Genomic DNA, 23521 nt, shown 5'->3' with positions numbered 1-23521 from the left:
AGTTCAGTATCCTATGGCTGTACTAGTGCACTGTGATTGACATGCTGTAAATTGCACCCAGCTGGCACAAAGAGGCCTGACATTCACAACAATGAGACATTCAAACAATCGGTGCTGAAGCAATCGAAAAACGGGGTCCCTTTAAATACAAAGGGACAACTGCGTCCTTTATTAGATTACAGTCAGACATGAGTGGCAGAAGTAGCTGTCGGGGAGCTGGAGAGGGAGTGATACAGACTGGGGAGACAGGAATAATGGAGCCGTCTCCATTGGCAACACAGAGGCACACAGACTATTTTTAGCAAATTAATTTAAGGCTCTAAATAATTAACTGATAATTATCTGGCAATCAAGAGTAAGATAAAATGATCTCCCCAAGAGTTTTTTTGTCATGCGGCTCAGCGGGCGGACGAAGGAGCTTTATGTGACTCGCCAGTCCAAAAACTGCTGGGTGTCACGATGCAGGGAGAGGAGAAAAAAACTAATTGATGGGGGAAATACAGTAAGATGTGCTCGCTAGAAGGAAAGTGGATTTGCCAATGATTAGTGCCTAATGAGTGACAGAAAACTGGCACTTAAAAGGCACTTGTGTGTGGAATAATGGATGTGTGTAGCAGCTGTCTTCCATGTGTTCGTCACACACTAACATATGCAAATACAAATATATACAAATGACACACAGATTCTTGAGACATTTCCTTTCATTAATAACAGTATTTCTCCTAAATCTTGTTCCTGACAGTGTTATTCAGCTAAAACGGAGAGCAGTGCCTAAAAGTTCACTAGTTTTGGTTGCAAGTTCAGCTGGTTTGGTTGGAGATGTTTAATGTCCAAGTTAGGTTATCTCCACACCTGACCCTGACAAGATTCCCTCTAAAGAGAGAGGAAGAGGGGGGTGAGAGCACTGACAAGCAGTTGATGAACTGCCTCTGGCTATGTGTGTGTGTGTGTGTGTGTGTGTGTGTGTGTGTGTGTGTGTGTGTGTGTGTGTGTGTGTGTGTGTGTGTGTCCTCCAACCAGTAAAACAATAAAATAAAAGAACCTTCATTGCCAGTTCATCTCCTTCCTACCAAGTCTCTCCTCTCCCTTCTTGTCTTTATCTCTCTGACCCGCTCATATTTCACTCCGGCTGCTCCTGCCCATTACTTCTTCTGTCCTTCCACTATTGAACAGTTTTCAAAATGAAGACTGTAATGGGCAACATTCGCGCAAGACAGGCTGTCAAAGAAAGTATGCAAAACTGTCAATCCCTCTTTCGCTCGGTCGCATGTACTTTTTGAGACGCTTCCTCAACTCTTACCTTCATTGTGTGTACATAATTGCGAACCACTGCTGAGTGGTGCTGGGAGGAGAAAAATTTGGAAAAAAAATCATGTAACTGAGCAGTGCCCACCTGAAAGCAGAATTTAATATCCTAAAGAAAGAACTTTCGACAAAGAGAAGAATGTTTTTGGACCACAAACAGTCCCTCCTGGATTTCCTTGTTTTTTTTATGGATAAAAAAACGCTTGATTTTGCTGTGGCTTTTTTCAAACATTGTGATGCAATTTGCAGAGTTTTGTGCAATTTATTTTGCTGTAAAATTGCAGGAACTTTTTTCGGAGCCCCCAAAGGGCCACGGAGAAGGATTTTTTCAAGACTACTTTTGCGTTCCCTCGCAATACTTTTCTTCTTCTGTGCGCTCTGAACGCAATGCGATTTATATTGCGAGGGCACGCAAAAGTAGTCCTCATTAAATTCTCTCTGTGACCCCATCTGTATATTTTCACGACAACCTAATAAAGGAAGAATCGCATGTAATCACTGCCTATGATAAGAAGCATACTGTACATCACAGAAATAGATGTAAATACTGTAGTTCTCATCTTTTTATTTTGTTTTATTTGATGAACTTAGAACCATGGGCTTAAAGTAACAACAAATAATTCTGACTCATAAAATTGATGAAGCTTTACAAAACAGACACTTTGTGACAGCAATATCGAATACACAGGCTACATCTGATATAAAAAATAACATAATTAATTCAACAATAATTAAATTTAATTAAATTAAAGCTTCTCTTTCAAGTTTAAAGCAGTATAAAACTCATGTAATTTAACACATGCTGTATGATCAGACTGGAGCAGCAAAGTGAGAGACTTTTAATGATAACACCATATTTCTCGTAAACTCTGTCACTGTAAATAATTTGTTATTTTTGTTGATAAAGCAGGTTTTGTTTGGAAAGGCTTACTTTGTGCAGTAATGACTTCAGTAGAGCTCCTATTGAATAGTGTGGACAAATCCAGGAAATTTGTAAAAATTGCAAGCGCTTGCAAATATTGCAGAGATTGGCTGAATTTGCATTAATCACTGTGATCGTGGAACTGACAAACAACCTTTAGTTAAATACAAGTCAGATTTTTCACGTGAAAAGATAGTAGTCATGCATTTATGAGGGGGGGGAATACCCAGGCATATATTTGCATACTGCATACTTTTTAGGGTTTGGGATTACAGAGAGGGCACAATTAGCTTGACGGTGTGACGTGCTTTACTGAGGACTAAGGTTGACAGGCCTACCTAGCCTCCCCACTGCGCAACCTTTTATAAAATCAATGCCACCACTAAACACAATTCTCCCCTGTGGAGCTGGGCCCTGTTCCAGCCTCCTTCCCATTTCAGTGTGGGGAGGAAAACACAGACAAACAGATAAATTAGAGCCTCCCCAGCTGCCCTCCTCTCATCCTCCAGCCTGTCTGCAATTGTGAAGTGACAACTACACTGTCAGAAATATTTAAAAAGAAGCAATTCTGCTTTTGAAACAAGAACCCCTCCATTTAAACTTCACTTTCTTCAGCCAATTATATTTTCTTTTCTCTACAGAAACATAGCGCTATCTGTGAAAATCATTGTTATTGGGTTGATTGGTTGTCGATGGGTGACATAGCAAAAAAAGGTTCTGGAGGCTTTGCACACATCCAAGTAGAATATCTAAACAGAGACTCGCCTTCTGAAGAAAACTTTTGCTCACATCATCTCTGCTGTGATATATAAATTGTGCCTCCTGTAAAATAGTGCAAGAAATTTATATTATCACAACATGAAGAAAAAGGAATGTATGGAAGTGCTGTAGAAAGGGGATAAAAAGCATGTTCTTCGCAGCGTAAATAGCCTCATTACCTTGTCTTTTTGTCTTACATCTAAAGGAATGAACTTTGATATACTGTTCTCCAAGCACATATTTAAAGAGGCCCTGGCACTGGAAAACAGTTGACAGTGATACTACTGCTGGTGAAAAAAAACCTGAACACCTCCTTTGAAAATGTAACATGCATTCATTGCTGTAGTGGGCTGTATTTCTTGTCAGTAAGATCAATGTGTTCATCATCTTTTTCAGTGAATATTTATCTAGATAGGCATTTGAGTCGCACACAAAACACATCGCACCACTACAGGTATCCAGGTTGGCTGTGTTACATGCTACAACAGCTCCATAGCGCTATCACCGCAGTCATTTGGCAGTGTGTTGCTCTAATTTGCATCAGATTACATGCCCACAGAGGTAAACTCTCTTTAATGGGTAGCATCATCCTCTGTAGGTGGCGGGGAAGAAAACGTGAGTTGGGGACACAAAAATTAGCTGCCTCCTCCAATGCTCACCTGTCATTGGCTAATTGCTGCTCTGATGACATCCATTTGTGCTCGGAGAAATTGTCAACTGTTCAATCTCTCTCCATTAACATTAACTGCACCATTCCACGATGTGGACACATTAACCCACTTATTTTGTTAATTACCATATCAGGACTGTCACCTAAAACTTCAAAATGAAGCAGTCTTCTATGATCCTGAACACCACATCTGCATTGTAATTGTCCCAGTGATATGTGCGAGTCTTTGTCTGAGTGGAGGTGTTTTTTTTAACCAGACTACAAGCAGCCCACCTTTTAGCAATGTGTGCAGGGGTGGGTTGCGGGTTGATGGTGTTATCGAGCCAGAGAACAATCTATATCAGTCATTAAAATGCAAATGTGTTTACCAAGTATAGCTTTGATGCTGCACCAATAACAAGCAGTGTGGAACAATCATGAATCAAACTTGTGTAGCGACCTATTGAACGCATGCCGACGCCATGTAATGAAACAAGAGCTGAAATAAGAGCAGCTTCGACAGTCAATACAAAATCCTGTCATTATCTGAAAATGTGAAACAGGGAATTAAGCAGCACAAGATGACGCTGGCACAAATCCAAAGCTGCATCTCAAAGGAAACCCATATTCTTTGCACTAAATTAAAGACTATTGCAGGTGAGACAGATAGGAAATGCTGGTGTGCTCTGTAAATAAACATGGAAAGAAGCCCAGCACCTGTTTATGCAAAAATGCAATGCAGCTGGATAGACCTTGCAGGTAGCAACACATGGATCTCCTGCTGATTGTGTCAAATAAAGAAGATAAGATGACAGCTTTCTTATATAAATGCTAGGAATGAATTCAAGGCTTCCACTATGACCCAGTGTTTTCCAGCTGTTTTTGGCTTGCAACCCTAAAAATGAAGCAGTGTACTTGTGATCACTCATCACATACATATATCTAATGAGTAAAAACTGAGAGCTCTTCAGCTAAAGACAAATTTCAGCATAATTGTTTAATTTGGTATTTTTAGACGCCTTGAAGATGGAATGATCTAGCATTTTATGAGGAAAAACAAATATATGAGATGTATCAAAAGTTAACTTTTTGCCACAAAACCCATTAAAGATTTCACTCAGATTTATTTTGCAGCACCTTAGGGGGCTCCAAGTCCCAGGCTGGGGACCAGTGCTCTTAAGTAGCTGTTGGGACAGAAAGCCCCTGTATTTCAAAATTATTTTTTTTTGTCTTCTGTGCTTTTTGATAATATAATATATATGCAGTCTTAAATGAAAATTGTATTATGAACATTTAAGCACTTGACAAATGGTTTAATTGTTACAAAGAAAAATCATACAAATGCACTTCAACACTTCATCTCTGTGGTTCATCAAAGCTTGAAAGGATATCGAGTGCCTCTACTTTAAGTTGTCATTATGATGGATAGAAAAAAAAAAAAAAAGTTTGGGGAAAATACTTTAATTCATCTCTGATATATCATTAAGCAACAAATTGACCGTGACATCTCCCTTCCCCTATTGACTAGTGATGTGTGTGTGAGTGTTGCACTATCAAGAAACACAATAAATAAATAAACTCCTGATAAGCACAGAACAGCGAGGGAAGGTCTGGTCCCTCCCACTGCACTGTGCCAATTAAATAAACTAATGTTTAGAGGAGAAAGCAGACATCAAAGGAACAAAAGGATCTAAAGCCATAACAAATGTTCATACGGGATGGTGAGAAGCCTTTCGATGGAGCATTCAAATGTAATGATTGTTTGTAACTGGGTTTATTAGCAATACAATTACTGCAGTGCAATCAATTATGATTAACGGACATTGCATATTTTATGTTTTGGTTGGTTAAACACTATTAACAGTAAGTTTAAGTGTCACTCTGGACCCCTGCAACTACTTATCAGGCTTTCAGTTAGCAATGAATTACTTTTTAGACCAAAGGCATCACATATTAAAGTCACTTTTTCGTGACAAATTCAAGCACCATAAACTAAAAAAGACCAAAACAAAAAATATTTTGGAATGAGATCACTTTTTTTTTTTTTTTTCCCCTTTAGTGTCTATAAGTACAGCAAACATCTGAATCACTAAGAACTGACACGGGCCATCTCTCGCCCCTCTGGGGGGATGGGGGGGGAGGGGGGATTAAAGGCTCCAAAAATCGAGTGGATGCCCTGGGAGTCTGTGTGGCAACACAAAGCCATTTGGGGGTCTCTTCAGAAATATCTGCTCTGTTCAGAATATCTACTCACTCATACAATCTCTTGGAATCCTGAAAAGAGTTAGCAACCCTCTTTAGAGCTTAGTTAATCTGAGTGGAAGGGATAGAGAGAAGAAAGGAGACGTGCAGCATGAGAGACTGAGCACAAGGAAGCGACGGATTGGTGAGGGGGAGAGAAAAAGAGTAACCGAGAAGGAAAGGCAAGGAGCGGCTCATCTTTTGCAAATCATATCATCTCTGTGAAAGCAGACAGAGAGATAGAGATGAGCATTACTACTAATCTCCAATCCGCACCTTGAAAAGAAGTCTGACTTTCATTTGCCACTAACAAGCTCCCTCTTGTGATCTCTGTGGATGACAAAAGCCCCCAATGAACAGATTACACAGTGTATTTACTTGCCTACTGTATGTAGTAAATCTCCAGCACAGAATCTACTTCCCTGGTTATAATGAACCCAATTTGAGCTACGTAATGAAAGTTTTTAAATACTTCAGCATTGAAAAACAATGTACATTACTTCATATAAAATCATGGCAATCAGTAGACTGCAAAATTAGAGCTAATCTCAGAAAGGATTATTATCTCTGATCAGTCTGACATCAGGGAGGATACTTGATACTGTTCTGTTTCAGATCAAATCTAATAAGCTTAGTATAAGGCTTAGTATTCATTTGTGGATAGAAAAGCCCATTCTGTACATAGTTCACTTGTAATATGATAAGGAGATATTGTTGGGGGATTAGGTTATCTCCCCAGAGATCTATTAGTGGATAAATCCTACTGGCTGTCTTATGAATCATTACCTTACTGGTTACAATCTGATCTGCACATGCTCCCCCTCAACCACCAACACAATGACCATAGGCACATGCACACATACACGCGCACTATGATTCGAACCCTTGCGGCCTAACAGCAGGCAGATGCATTTTCAAAACATACAAATGGAAAACGAACATTGAAGTGGTGCACTGAAAGATTACTTAGGGTGCTTCAGAGAAGAGAATAGAGAGGTATGAATCAGTGGATTGCCAACCTGTGTCTACGGCACAGCAGGGCATATACAATGCTCTGTTTGGCATGATAACCAGACAGATAGGGAACAGAAGCAGCGTCAGCTGTATATGCTGGAATAATGGCAAAAGTGACATCACATAACAGGAAATAATCTTCTTCATGGGGAGTACAGTTTCAGTCAAACAGGCTCCAGCAGTGCTTTTTTGCTATTAGCACAATAACCAAAATGGAGGGCTTTAGCACTATGGAAATGGGGAAGAATAATTCAAGGGAGAATGCCATGAAGTCGAATGCCATTATTAACACACTGGCACCAGCCTGGCCACATTATTATACATTCAGGTCAGGCAACATCCTGTGCAACCGTCATGACTGTGGTATTTAGCACGAGGGGTGAAAAGGAGACAGCAAACCGAACCATGTTTCTGCGCAGAGTTTACGGGCTTGATAGGTGAAATTCAATCCACTTTTTTTTCCACTTGTTAGAAATCTATTAGAGACCAATAAGGATGCTGAGAGGAGAAGGTTTGAGATATTTCAGGTCAGCCTTAGAGGTTAATTGTTGAGTCGTCTGTCTGGTCAGCGAGGGGATCACTGTGTGAAACCAATCCTGAAGGCAGGGGATGAACAGTGAGCGTGGATGGCATTCAGGAGATTAGAACAGTTGATGGCAGAGGTAGAGAGAGTGAAAGAGAGAGAAAGAGGAGGGAAACATGAACCCGTGGATCTCAAACCAACACTTTCACCAGGCTGCCGATGCTAAGTGCGTTTAGAAATACACTTGATGTGCTTACGAGTGGTTATGTGTAGCCAACAAGGCCACTGCGGCCGGCTCTACTTACATCTAAAGCACGGGGTGTGGTTTAACCTTTGTATCGAGGAGAGATAAAACACAAATGTTAATAGTACCAAAAATGACTACTCAACCTACCTATCAGTTACCGGAAGGTGAACACACACACACGCACGCACGCACGCACGCACGCACGCGCACACACACACACACACACACACACACACACACACACACACACACACACACACACACACACACACACACACACACACAGCGAAGACAACCTGCACTACCCACACTCTCCCCTCACTGAGGTAATTAAAGAGAATCTGCCGAACAGAGGAGACAAGCTGATTAACGTCCAGCTTAATCACATCCATGGAAACCTCAAGGAACTTCCATTCAACTATCACTTTTTCTCTTTTTAAGGTTACCACTTTAAAAAAAAAAAAAAAAAAGGCAAACATAAAAAATAAAATAAACTAAAAAAACAGACACTGAGGTTGGCAATGGGGAATTGTGTTCTTTGTTCTGATGAAGGTCAAATTAAAATGTAGAATGGAGGCTGGCTGGTGATAAATATTTGGCTGTCTTTTCAGATCTACAGTGAAAAGAGATGGCCCTCCTGTGGGCATCGCTCCACATCTCTCAGGCCGCCTCCATGCCAGTCCCATTTCACAACTTGTTCTACATCTGTGACACTTAAACGCGCACGCACACACACACACACACACACACACACACACACACACACACACACACACACACACACACACACACACACGCGCGCGCGCGCGGTCGCACATATACATGAATGCACAGAGGCACTTTTCTCTCAGACGCTCACACATACAGAATGTCCCTCATCACCTTGCTCAGAGATGAATGAGTTTGCTGCTGTCCTCAATCATTTTAATCACTTCAATGGAAAATGCCTTATTCACAGCTATCATTCCGTACTGCCTTGCAGCTATCTCATGTATACACATTCCTACACTCCCTTTAAACACCTCCTTCCAACAAACACACACACACACACACACACACACACACACACACACACACACACACACACACACACACACACACACACACACACACACGCATGCAGAATGTGACTGTCATTCTCTGATAGTACTAACTCCTGTGATAACAGAGCACTGTGTAACCTACCCCACTGGTTCGGCTCTCTCTCACCAGTGATAATAAGAAGCCTAATGACAATTATTACTGACACAACACAAATATTACTGATAAACCTCTAAATATGCATGCATATACACACTTAGACATACGGTACTGTGCAAAGGTTTTAGGCACCCCAATACATTTTTGAATACTGTTCCCCTTGGTTAGGCCAGTATCACGCCAAAACGTGTAATACCCCTGTCAGTCCACTAGAGGACACGTATCAGTTTCACGTGACGAAGTACAAAGAGTTATAAAACATTAAAAAATGAACGTGATGGTATTGCATGATGGATATGGATTAAATTCAAAATGCCTTCAACTGGCAAATTTTGAAGATCGGTGTCAACAAGTAATAACTTTCCATGATAATACATCATGCAGGATCAGATACTTTTGAGGTTCAGAGTACAGCCTGAAACAACAAACTGGAAGGCTTGATTTCAAACTTTTATCATTACATTTTGGGAGGATTACAATTAGGCTACATTAACTAAACATGTAATACTAACACAGCAAAACATGTTGTTCAATTGAAGGATGAACAGTGATGTCTTAAATAACCCTTAACATGGAGGTAGTATCAACACCCTGTAACTTTTTACATTACATAAGCACCACAAGTTCTGTAATATTAATGCAATTAAATATTGCCTTGAGGCTTTTTCTAGGGTTGACCTTCATGTTTCAAAGCACAGAAGCTTTATTTGTAACCATGACAATCCAAACCATGGCAATGCTAACATTTTAATTCTAATTGTAATTATTATTGTTTGTTTTATTAGGTACTCTCTCATTTTGTAGCATGTACAAAAAAGTCACGGATGACATAAACGTGTCTTTTACAGGACAATGTTCAGGACATGCAGGACAATAGGTAGTAATATCAATAAGACACTCCCATCATTATTTTGTATACGTTACCAACGATACATCTTTTTTTGGAGAACGGGAAATTTAGAATTGTCGGCAATGTTCCTGAATACATTCAATAATGAATGTCATTTGAAAAAAAAAAAAAACAAGAAGGAGGGTTATCTTTACTGACTCAGATCAGGTGGCACAGAAAACATATCCTCATTGTCACATTTTCTAAGAACTGTCACTATGGGCATTAAACAGATGGATAACGTAAAAATGAAGAGTCACATCATATGGAAACTTTTATAAATCAAACATTACAAATCTGATTTGTTGTGCCAAATTGTAGGAGCAGGTCAATGGAGTACATGCAAATACAATTATATTTCAGCTGGAGCATCCTGACCTTGCTCACAGAGGTTTAAGAGTATGACCACTGCATCAAACCAGCCTGCGGCACCATGACCCCTGCTGTACTATCCATCACAAACGTGCCTCAAGAGCCCATTAGCCCACGGGGTGCTTGAAAACTGCAGTCAGTCATTCAAATGGCTCAAATTATTATTTTGCTAAATCCTGTTTCAACTTGCCGCTACAAACAATAGGGAAACCTTTATAACCAGTTTTCAATCACAATTATGGCCACCGTGATCTGCTCCGCTGAGCTGGAGATCTTGCTAGACCGCCTTTTTACAAAAAAAAGAAGCTCATCTGCCGCAGATTGGGGGTTTGATGACGGCAACCTACAGTGTTGCTGTCACCATTGAGCTGAGGTAGCACCAACTAACATGTCCTCTCAGTTAACACTTATTCCTACCTACACCTCAGGATGTGTGTTTTCACGCCTGCACTTGCTCTGTGATGTGTAAATATCAGGAAACAGCTGGACAGAAATGTGCATTATAGTTCGCACCATTGTTAGTGTGTTAAACCATCTTAACGGCGGGTTTGTGAGGACGGAGGTGTACACGTGTTTTGAGAAACAAAAATAGAAAAACATATTTTGAAAAACAATCTCATCACACAGCACTTCTGATGTAGAGATGTGAAGTGGGAGGAGCCGCTGGTTCCAAGAGTTGCTTCCCTCACTGTAAATTACCATTTCAAAGGTTTCTTTTCACAAAATATTTCAATGCTGCTCAATGTAGAGTATAAGAGCAGAACAGGTCTCTCTAAGACAATGCTATAAGCTTATATTAAGGCACTCAATTATATATCACAGCTTTAATTCTGAGAGGTCCTGAGTAATGCAATCACAAGTGGCAAGCTCAAGTACATGAGTGCACTATCATGCTTGTCCACATGTCTCGAGTGACCAGTTGTGATCGGATCTCACTTGCCCGCTCCATATACTAATGAACATTCACATCAGGAAAATATACAAGTAAATAAACAGGTTAAAAGTGCAAACAAGAGGCATTTAATATGAAAAGATAACTATGCTTAGTGGAGCCTCATTGTAGTGCACTGTCGATTAGAAATGCATGACGCATTTTACTTACGGAAAAGTTTGTAATTAACAACCTGAACCTTCAGGACCCGATAGGTTGGGGTTAGAAGATTCAATTATTCATTGGAAATGAAATGTGCAAGAGGGCGGGGCTCTTACACAGTTGTATGAATAATGTGTGTCAGAAATGAAATGAGACAAATGCAAGAAAAAAGTTAAACCTGGAGAAGCCTTTGGTGAAACAAGCATCAGCTGCTTTATAATCATGAGTTTGCCTGTTTTGTTTCGAGTCTGCTCACCAGAATCACAATAAAAGAAGAGCTGGAAGAGTTCTTCAGGTGTAAGGACTGTTTGAGTGGAGGAAAAAAAACATCCAAAACTAACAAAAGTGCTGTAATGTGACGGTAACACGTAGAAGCACAGGGTCAGATACGAACACAGGAACATGGCATCAAGAGGTGCATTCAGTCTTTCTGTTGCTTACTCAGACAATGTCAGCTGAGGAGGTGATTCTTCAATATGGCCTCGGAGGCATTTACATTTGCACTGCTAAAAGATTGTGGTCATATGCTTCCCAGACCACCTCTCAATGTAGTGAGAAGATATGATCGAAATGCCACCTCACTTGTGATCTGATCACCCTGGATGGATTTTAATGCCCGGTGTGTTGAGGTCATCAATGTTTGATTTGCACCTCAGCCAGTGTTACAAGTCAGAGCTGTAGCTACTTCACATTATTTCTCAGTTATTTCCTTTAGGATCAAATAATAATAATACAACTTAAAATGTGCTATCATATACTAGGTACATGGTTTTGTCATTCTATGTCATTTAAGTTGATATAATGGTAAAATAAATTGGGAAAATATAGTTTAAATACAGAGGAAAAAAGGTAAAGTATGAAAGGGAAATATATATAGATATTTATTCTGTAATTCTACTTTGGAAGTAATTGAAAGGAGGAGAAGTATTGAAGAGTGGATTTTTACTTTCCGAAAGGGGATATATATAATTTTTTCTTGCTGATGGAATCAAAGGATAATGAAAAGATAGCTCAAGTAATAGCTCAAAATGCATGCTTTCATGCAGCCTGTATGAAAGAATCCAGTCTGCAAGATTTGGTATGAAAGTTTTATTCCACTTATGCGTATTATCAAGTAAGTTGTAAGCTAAAGCAAATGTGCAAAAGTGAAGTAGAAAACGTATATTTTTGCAACAGCTGTACGTTCTTATCACCTGCATGGTACTCTGGAAAGCCGTCGCAAAGAAAAAAAAAAAAAAAAAGAAGAGAGCAACAGAAAAAGATGAATATGGTCTCCACTGTTCCTACCTATGTTCTTAAGTTAGGAAGGGAAGCTGCAAGGTATCAATGCAGAAAGCCCAGGGATCAAGCATAAGTCTTCATCACAGAAAGTCAATTCAAGGTCGGCTGCTAGTTCAGGTAGCAGATGTGTCTCTCGTATCCCTGTTGCTGTTAAATGGCAAGGCTTAGACCCGCCAGCAGAATAAAGTCTGTGTGTGACAGTGAGAGAAAGAGAGGGGAAATAGGAGGGGGAAGGGGAAGGATTTGAAACCTTAGTTACTTTTCCATGTTTATTTTTATGTCACTGTTATTGCAGCTAACACCAATGTGTTAAACACTTCTCTCTGTCACCTAATGTGCTAGTGCACCAGCAAGAGGTCCCTCTTAACAGCAAACTGGCTCATCTCATGTAATCACGTTCATGGAGGAGGCATCGTCAACATAACCAGTAGCACTTCTGGGGGTCACCCTATCTATCCATGCTGCTAATCGGAGGTTAATTGTTAATAAAAACCCACACAGGCATGACTTTTGTTTTGACTCGCAGTGTATTAACCATGTTGGTGGAAGCTATAAAGATAGTTGTGAATACTCAGTTTGCCATGACATGCCTGACATATTACTGATGTGATGCACTGGATAGAGCTAATGAGGATATCAACATACAATACCAACGCATATCAGGCAACATTATAGCCTCTGTGCCAAGTCAATTAGGGCTGTCTGTACTTTACGGGCACGTGAAGTAACGCAATCAGATGCACAGGCGAAGCAGAAAAGTGACATACAGCAGCAACTACAATATTTCAAGTCTCTCCACATGTGGCTGAGTGACATAAAGAGTGGGAGCAGCCCATTGATTGGTTCAATTGATGAAACAGTCAATCATTGCCTGGGCATATTTATTGGCCTGTAGGCAGAGGCAGGATGGTCCCCAGCATTTGTTTAGCTTGCTCAATCATAGCAGCATATAGCTCAACATGAAAAACAAGTATGTCACCATCATTGTTAAGGTCATGCAAAGTTCAAACTTTGCTCCCAGGCCGTGGGGATATTCAACTGTTTCACAATGTAGAGAAATAGTCATACATTCCTACCAATTAAGTCTTCAGAGACAGATGTCCCTAGTGGAAATATGTTATCTACAGAATGATCAATGTCTCGTGTATAAAAAAAAAATCATAAGTAAACAGTATTTTTGTGAGTGCTTGAATGTGAAGAAGTAGCATGGAGTTACAAGCCTCTCAGCACATGTCATCAGCAAAGAATATCCTCTGAAAGCTGAAATTCGACAGCGTGTTTTGACAATTCTGTCTCGGCCTTGACTGGCAGAGAATGCCAGCCAATCCCCATTTGAAATGCGACAAGGAAAAACAAAGCCTGTCAGAATGAGTTGGAGAGATGTCTACTGAGAGACACATGTGGTGAGAAACAGAGTTGGTGGTGGGGGGAGGGAGAGAGAAGGAAGAAACTGTTCCTTCTCTACATGACTCTGTCCCTGAGACACACGTCATGCTGCTCCCCCCACAGTGGGTGACTCTGACAGGATACTGTCTGTGCAGCACTCCCCCTCTGTGTGATTGATGAGCCTCATTTCGCCAATTAATGGAGAATCCCCTGTTGACTACCATCAGATTGCCGTTTGTAACTGTTAGTGTTTCTGACTGTCACAGATTCATTTTAATTAGCGATCTCTTTCTCCTCCGACTTTCCTATTGTGTCTCAAATTTGCACTGCTGAGCGTGCAGTGACGTGGCGGGGAAATGGCCCGCTATGTTATTTGCTGCCATTAATGTATTCACAAAGTGCTAGACTTAAATGGTTGAAGGCCAAGTCTTTTTGAAAGAGTCGGCCCCAGTGTCAACCATATAACGTATCTTACTTAGCAAACGTGAGGCAATTAGTGTACTTTATTTGCATAATGAAGCGGCTATTTGCTCCAAAGCAAGAAAATCCAGTCAATAAGTTCGGAAAATCGTTTGTGGGCCCATGTATATGAACAGGATGCTGGAGAGATGGCCCACAGTCATGCAGATGCAGTGATCCGTGGGTCCTGTCAGGTGGGAGGAAGGGTAGCCACCACGGAGCAAAGTTAGAAATCAACAGCGAGCCCAGTAACAAACAGCAGCAACAACACTGTATTCCCTCGACAGCATCAGCAAGAAAGGAATAACATTACAAGGGGGAAAGGAGAGGAAGTGTTTGGGCATTAGTTTGATTTACATTTTAGAGAGGCTTTCAACTGGCATACACAGCAACTTCAGCTAATGATACTCGGGCCTTTTCATCAAGGAGCTTTTCCCAGCCTTTCGGGCGCTGCTCCATAGCACTTATTTGCAATAAGGCAGAACAAATAGTGCAACACTGTCATATAATGGTCTGCACAGCAATACATGTCCACCCTTGTACAAATATCTCCTTTGCACACTATCTACCAGAATTAAATCAATTTCAGACAAACTCATTTCACAATTAAATTATCCTATAGAGGTTGTATAATTATTAGTTATGACAGAAGTTGTGTGAATGGATATAGCCAGGGGCTATCAATAACATGCACAGTGCATCATCTGTGCCATTTTTCCTCTATGCTCTTTCTGTGTGTCAACCTGTGTCATTTAACTGCGACCATCTTCTACTGCAGATTTACATGCTGAAAACCTCCGCAAACCCTCAGTGGCTCATACTGAGTAGACAAATAACTCCAGTCACGTTTCCCTTCCACTTGCATTTGATAGAATAATTTGCCAACAATGGGCCTGCCATTCACCTGAGTCTCAGGGATTTCATTAAAACATCAAATGAAAGTGAAATCATGAGCCATGACGGTAGAAAGTGGGGATGGCTAAGCACAGGAGCGTGGCTGGTGTCTACTGCAGGATTAGAGCTCAGCAACAAGTGCTCAAGGGGGGCTTTGCATCAAACCCAGGAGCCCATGACAAATGAGGGCGGCTGGGCTTCTGTCTATTACCCTGCACTAAGCCCAGGCCTTTTGGGGAAGTAATGAGGTGCAGATTGGAGCCTCTGCCACTGGGTCCTTAGCCCGACTTTCACTAGAGCAGAAATAATCAGCCGAGACCGGGGTCAGTGGTGGCAAAGCTGTACACCAGCTGAGCAACACAAGGAAACATGAAGATAAAACAGATTAAGTAAACCAGTAATTTTCTAATCAGAACACTTCACACCATTGCGACTTTTCACCTCTGCTTTGTCTTTTAGTTTATTAGTACCCCGAACTGTGTATATCACCCTGACAGAGAAATGTATAAGAATGTTTACAGTACGTGTGTAAGGAAGTATTTTAGATTGCATGGCAACAGGCTCGAGTCCCAACAGGACACAGAAGATCCCAAAGGACTCCCTAAAGGACTGGCGGGGCATGGAGCCTTTATCAGTGGAATATGACAGTTGTTCACTCGGAGGCAAATGGGTATATCGAGAGTACATCATGGCTGTACCTCCTGTACCTCGCTGCCACCCCCTGCCACCCTCCCCGCTCCCCTCTGCCTCTGGAGGCTTCAGTCCAGGCAGTCTGTCAGCAAGCTTACTCTACTGGTTAATGGAGCTGCCACATCAGGCCAAATGTCAGAGCCTAACAAGATACTGATTGCCAAAGTTTTAGGAAATTCTCTCATATAACCAGAGGGCACGGAAATGGTCTGCCTCGTAGTGAACACGGCAGATGGCGGAGAGAGCGATGGAAACAGATACCATATTTTCTGTTGACACCAAACAGTGAAAGCTATCGCCTGATACTTTTTTGCTTCATCAGAGGTAAATATGTACAAGGAGTTATGTGTGTTTCATGAGGTTACATTTTTTTTTATCTGAAAGGCAGAGCTGCGTATTAATTCAACATGTATGTTTTTAAAATTTGAGTTTGAATATTTCAGCAGCAGTGGCTTTAAGAGCTGAAACTGCAATCCAATATATTTTTCTTATTTTGTATAGTCTATAAGTGTCACAAGGTTAAAAAGTCATATGAATTTTTACACAATAATACACATTTATTGCACCTCTTATGCTCGTATTCTATAGTGAATTGTCGAGCTGAAATGATGAGGGAGTTTCTGTACTAAAACTCATTCCTTAAAATAAAACCATATAAAATCAAGTTGAAACATTGCGTATGTCCCACACACAGTCACGTGTACCTCACTTCAGAGAATATGACATTGAGAAGCATTCATTTTCTGGAGACTTACTCTAACCTTTACTACTACTTTCCTAACCCTGATTGAACACACGGAATAAATAATAACCGTGTTATATACTACAGTGGATAATGCTGATGTTTTACAGACCTAGTATACAGATCTGAAAAGTGATGCCAAATGCCTTAAAGTTGAATACTATTGAGGACTACTATTGGCTTGCTCGCTCTAATGGACTCCCATTAAAAAAGGGTCAACTTCTCTCTTGAAATACAAACTCAATTATTATTTTCTACAAGTCATCGTCGTGTCAGTGGCTAAATTTAATCCTCCTGATCAGTGTTCTGGTGGTCAATAACCACTTGATAAATGAACCATTAGACCTAAATAGAGGTTTGTTTGGGGCTGGTTTGATCGATATGTCTGGGGTGCAGACAGGTTGCCCATACAGGTGTCCTTGCATAGTGTCCTTATGTTCTCTGATCCACCACTTGTTCCTCCCCAGCTTCTCTAAATATTGTCACTTCTGGCTCCAACAAACTAAGATGGCAACAGCAGAAATGCCAGACTCAAGGCTTAAAAACATCACTAGGTGACTTTACAGTGGGTTGCCACACACTTTGAAATTAGAAACATAAAGCCCTGCAGCCACATTAACCATGGGCATCTCCTTGACAGAGATTGGCTCAGTGATATGTAGAAACCCTGACATACCCTCTGCATTTCTGCATGATAATTAAACAACTAACGTAATAATAAAGACCAGAGGATAAAAGCAAGTACAACCAAGAACATGCACGAGGTATGCAATGCCAACAGTCCACTGTTAACTTTTGACAAAGATCAAAATGTCACATGGCTTTTCCTGTTTTCTCCTACAGCAGCATTGCTGTGTTCTTGCTATAGATAAGCTAACAGCACCTACTACGGTGCTGGAGAGCAATGACAACTTCAGCGTGGATGGGAACGTGGTTTGCATGAGACCGTAAACATTGATTATTGCGGATTCAGAAAGAAGAATGCTGGAGCCTTATGAATTACAACTTTAACTTTAGAAAATACCATTTTTTATAGTAGACACACGTCAAAATGTGTTAATTAGAATTGTAATATCTCCTCTAACATGCATAATTCAACATGGAGGATAAATATTTGTTCTGGTTGCAATTTTCTGTTGCTTTATCTGAGAGTTTTTCTCTATCTGAGCCCAGACAGCCACACTGAGGTGAGCGACACAGAGGCAGAGCTCAGCCACACAGTAAGTCTGTTTTAAGCACCTCCACTTATTTACACTTGTTTCCACTGAATTTTGGATAATTAAAAGGCTTCATGGTTTATCTGTGCTTTAGTTAATTGGCCACACAGTTTACAGTGAATTTCATTAGCGGAGGAAAACACTTGGGTTGGGGCTGGTGTTGGGGTAGGGCACTTGAAGGAAGGTGGTGATTAAGAGAGAGAGAGAGAGAGAGAGCTTATGTGTGACATGGGGGATGGGGGTTTTAAATATTTTTGGTTTAAAAATTATAAAGAGCTACTCAAAGTGCCACCAGCATGTTTTAACCCAGTTTTATAATACACAAACATACAGAAATAAACATGTTGATTCTGTACATAATCTGCCTTCTATTTCAAACACATAAAGGTATGCTAAACTGGGATAACTTCCCCAAACAGCACTGTGCATATCCAGAAAAAAACAAAACAAGGAGGATGTTTCTGCAGTTTAAACTCAGCAGCCCGCTAAATAGAACAACTGTTACACTAACAGCCATTTATTTGATCTTAAGAGCCCGGTGCCAATACAAGAGAATACTGCACCTGTACACAAACCTAGCCTGAAGCCAACAGATTATCAGACTGTTGCTGTTTGACAACGGCCATCCATTAACACATTGTAGTCAACCCTCTTATGAAGTGTGAACTAAATCAGGCTGAACACTGAGAACAACAAAAAGGTGGTGCCTGTATAAATGAATCTGTCGATGTTTAAGCCACAAAGGTGGTATTACAGGCCATGCCTAGGGCTGGGAAAAAAAACTGTCTGACTGACCCTGTGTGGGAGGAGAAACTGACACTGTAAGCTGTGTGGGCTCAAATCCCAGGACTTTAGGGTTCTTATTCACCAAAAAGTGTCAAGAACTACTGTTGATATTGCTGCTCAAACAGCTGGTTCTTGGCAGTAAATTGTCATGGGAGGTGTCCATATAAAAAAAATAAAAAATCTGTATTATTTCAGTGTAATTAAGCCCAAAAAGACAGACTGTTAGTCCACAAAAATATCTAAACTCATATGTTTAAAAATGCTGTCCAGTCCTTGCTTGTATAACTATTATCAAACTAAACACACGGCCATGAGCGATAACTTCAAGCAATTCAGCTCCATTCACTCAGCCTTGTGAAATATTTCAACAGCACAAGGACATTGTGGGGACACTCAATGACTGTGGGACAATACTCCAAACACAAAAACAGACTCACACACAGAAACCTATTTGGAATAAAATAGCAGCAGTAGTAGACAGGAACATCAACTATGTTTGAAAAGATGAAAATAACATGGTGAGCAGTGTAATTTTTTTTTAAACAAAAAAAAAAACTTTCAACAAGAAAGCAGACAAAAACCTTTCAGATACAACACTACGAGCATCAAGAAATCAAAATGTTTTTTTCTCTTTTTTGTCAATGCAAACTCTAAGTGGGTGTCACTAACTGTTACCATGACAACATGAGGGTGCAGCTCGGTTAGCTAACCTTAAAGCCTTAATATTCCATTATTAGTTTTATATCTCTTTTTTTGTTTTTTTGTTTACCAACATTCAATTTTTCTAATAGAAAAATTAAGACTCACAACATCTATATGTCCAGTCTGACATGTCGTAATGACACTGCCCCCTGCTGGCAGCACCTCGTCACTCGGCGTGTGACAAAGGAAGAAAATGACGTGCTTTGTGGCATTCTGGGAAATAAAAGGTTAAGCTAAATATCAGTCGGGTGGGTTAAGTCATTGAGCACAGCACAGGGAGATGTATTGCACATGTCCAGGCATTCATCAAGGTTCAGTCAGGACTCTCATCATCCCGATCAGGCCATCTCACTACATCAATATTCAAGTATGCAGAGTCCCACTCTAGTCTATTCTATCATATCCAGCAGCAAATGCTCGTGTGTGCCTGTAAGTGCGTGTCTGTGTGCATGTGTGTACGTGATAGCAATAGCCTCTCTGGTGAAATAGGGCTCTCTGGGGGCTTGTTCCTCAACTCTACAGCCTTTGTGGGCCCCCATTACTTCTGACAGATAGAGATCACTAAACTGCTGAACAAACACCCCATTCAGTCATTTGCATACATTACAGTAATGGAAAGAGAAAAATGTATCAATAAAGCCAAATGAAGTGATTCCACTAAGCTCTTCTTTCCTCTTCTATATTTTTTCTTTCTTTCTTTCTTTCTTTCTTTCTTTCTTTCTTTCTTTCTTTCTTTCTTTCTTTCTTTCTTTCTTTCTTTCTTTCTTTCTTTCTTTCTTTCTTTCTTTCTTTGCCACATTGTTAAATGCAATAATTACCTCTAAAATTGAAACAATCAATGACTGATTGAAATGGAAAATTCTCAACTGTTTGTATCCGAAATTTATCTAAAATTTCTGAAGCCGATAACAAATTAGGAACACTAATCATGCGTGGTGAAAATAAATGTGAACAAAAAAACAAAACATAATTTATTGTTGAAGGCTTAATTAAAACTATGCTGCTTTGGGGCACATATTGCATTTAAAATACCTTGCAGTGACCAAGGCCTGCTGAAATTAATCTCAGCAAAAACTGACAGGAGTCAAACTGAAACAGAGGCACCTACACATGCACTGTAAATTACCCCCCCACCCCCCTCTGCTTCTCTTGCTAACACAGACACACACACACACAGACACACACACACACACACACACACACACACACACACACACACACACACACACAGACTGACTCATTCATCACAGTGCCCAACAGTCAAGACAACAGAGCTTCACTTAACTTTTTCAGGGTTGCTCAAGCATCAAATGCATGACTTTTAGCTGTTGTTGTTCTTCCATCTGTCATGCTTCAATGAACCAACATCCTTTTTTTAATCCCAGGATAAAGTTTAAAAAGCTATGTTTGCCTTGACTCTGCTATCTTATGTGTACCAAAGGAAATGTCAACCCAAAATATACAGCAGTGTATTTCACACTGTCATTGTTCCAACACTTAGCTGTGCAACACAGATTAGAGTGCTACCTAAGCTCATTGCAAACACTGGTACTAAAAACCTCAGCAAATCAAGCAGTCTCCACATTCTATCCCTTAATCTCTCTGTTTGCTCCACGTGTATGTGTTTTCATTCCATCACCATACTCGCTGTCAAAAAAAAAAGAAAAAAAAAAGAAGCCCAACATCTGATATCTTAGAAGGTTTAAAGGGGTTAAAAACAAATTGTCCCGGGTGACAAATCTCTGGGCTAAATGAAGACATAGATACACAAACCTCCTAATGGAACAAACAAACCCAAACCACCCTAATGCTCTGCATTCATTGAGCAAATGTGATTGTATACTACTAGTTTTATGAACTGTACAATGAACATCAAAGCAAATGAACACAGTGAGAAACGACAATTTTTCTACAACATGGCAAAAAAAAAAAAAACAGCACCAAATACACAACCTACGACCACATAGAAGTAGGGTAGTACAATTGTCCTGACACCTTGCTGTTACAATTACATTATTGTTAATTCCATCATTTTATTATACACTGGAGATGAAATACAGATCAAACACTCCAGGGAGCTTACTAAGAGAATAAACAAGCACTATTTGACACATCCTTGTGCTTCAATATGTCAGCATCTCAAAAAATATGTATACAACAAGGGGAAGGAAACTACTGTACCATTAACCATTATGAAAAATGGAGCACAACAACACACAAGGATAATGAACGACACATACTAGACGGTGCTTCCCTGCTGGTGCCTACTTTAAATAAGGCAAAAGCCAGAATAGATCTTATCAAATCCTACTAAGCCTCCTTCCTGGCACTAAAACCCGATCAGGTGAGATGGGGAGACAGAAGGAAGTGGGGTGTTTCAGGTCATGGCCAGCCGGCTTCTCTCTGCCACTCTCTGGGGAGGAACTCCAGACAGCGAGCGAGAGCCATACTGCAGTATATCTACACTTCTCCATTTCCTCTCACTCAAGCATCTAGTTCTCGAAGGAGCCTGGGAATCAATACTGACATTGGGGGGCAGAGCAGTTTTCTTGCCTGCCTGCTCTGCTTCCGAGCTGCCACCAGGGAGGTCTTTGCTACAGTTTTTTTTAATTATACAAATTTATATGCCCTTCTTTGACTGGGAGCAGATTGTTAATGTGTTAGGAAGCTATTACTCCTCTAACACCCGATGTGCAAACTCAGCCATAATAAATCTGAATTAAAAGGAAGCAAATATCAGGTTAAATGCTGCCTTTTGTGTGAACACCTAGCATATGGAGACACCTACTCACTTTAAACTACTCTGGAGTATTCCTTTCTTAATAATGTGAGACAAACAAAGGAGATCATGCTGAGTTCTTCATTGTTGTTGTTATATATATTTTTTTCCCCCATGTAAGGCACCCTCGCCTAAGGGTATTGACAACAGCCTTGATTTTCACCATTGATCAAACCTATCCAGTGAGGACCTTTCCTCTCAGGACGGGCATTCAAGAAAGTGCACAGACACGGCTAATTCAATTTGGGAGCAGAGATGCTTGGGTTTAAGTGAAACACTCTGTTATCAAAACAGGAGAGGTGCCATGAGAAAAGATAGTGCACGTATAGTTGTGTGGAGAGGCTTGTGGCCGGGCAGGAGATGAAATCAGAAATGGGTGATAAGTTGGTGTGAGGGGCTAGAGCCCCTATTAGAGTCCCCCAGGGGACAGGCAACAGTGGCAGAGTGCAGTAAAAATAGCCACGGGCATGATTTCACTCTTGGGACCCAGGGAGGAGTGAAGAGGGAGATCTGATCAACATCTCACAGCAAGGCAGCCAGATCCATTCCCTAAGTTCCCCAGGGTGCCACCTATCACACCAAGTGACTTAAACTGCTTTCCACTGCCAGGCAGAACACAAACAGCACAAACCTTTGCCACTGCTGTAGACAAAGTAGGACAAATAATGTCCTAATGTGCTTCGATGCATATGTCGTTGAAGAGTAAAAATGGAAGCATGAATCTGTGCGCGGTGCTGAAATGGCCACAATAAAAAGGATATAGACATCTTTTCCACAAACTTATCTTGTTGGTCTTCTTTTTTGGGGAAGTTTTCAATCCCGTTCTCGAGCCTCTGAATATGACGTTCCATGTTGGTCAAACTGCTCTTTAAGATCTCAGCAGACACTGTTGAAAAAGGACAACAAAAAATACACATTATACATTGATTAAGTATAAACAGACTCCATCTGAGATTAGAAACAAGTAATTATCCATTAATAAACAAACAAACGCAGATCCCTAAAAACTTAAAAATAAAAATAAAAAAAACCAGCGATGAACGAGTGAGACCTTGCATGTTGGGACTTACTGACTTCTGCAAAATCCATTTGTGTCTGGCCTAGAAGGCAAGCATGATTGAATGTGTGTATACAGTATGTGTGTGTCTGCTGTGGCTCATTAATCAGTCTGTAATCACTGTTAGCAGAGTTGCTGTGGAATCCACAGTATTCAGATCAGGCCTTTCAAGTAGAGACTTCAAACAGCAAGCAGGGTCTTAAGGGATGGGACGGGACAGGAGCATGGATGAAGTACCATGTTTAGGGTTTAGTCTTATTGACACACAAACACACACACACACACAATCTCCTTCATACACACATAAACGTACA

The 23521-nt window shown here is 40.6% G+C and overlaps 1 protein-coding gene across 6 annotated transcripts in view; it reads right to left on the bottom strand.

Moving 5' to 3' along the window:
* diaph2 (diaphanous-related formin 2) overlaps positions 1 to 23521 on the bottom strand; it is a 370474-nt gene that overhangs the window by 84102 nt on the left and 262851 nt on the right. For all 6 annotated transcript variants that reach the window (XM_069170528.1, XM_069170529.1, XM_069170533.1 and 3 more), the window contains one exon: positions 22912 to 23036. In XM_069170528.1, the coding sequence (XP_069026629.1) occupies positions 22912 to 23036 (125 nt within the window). The remainder of the gene's footprint in view (positions 1 to 22911; positions 23037 to 23521) is intronic.

Source organism: Embiotoca jacksoni, unplaced genomic scaffold (assembly GCF_022577435.1).
Source record: "Embiotoca jacksoni isolate LCO1_2020_lvr unplaced genomic scaffold, fEmbJac1.0.p SCAF_5, whole genome shotgun sequence".
NCBI lineage: Eukaryota > Metazoa > Chordata > Actinopteri > Embiotocidae > Embiotoca > Embiotoca jacksoni.
This window is presented reverse-complemented; position numbering and strand designations above follow the sequence as displayed.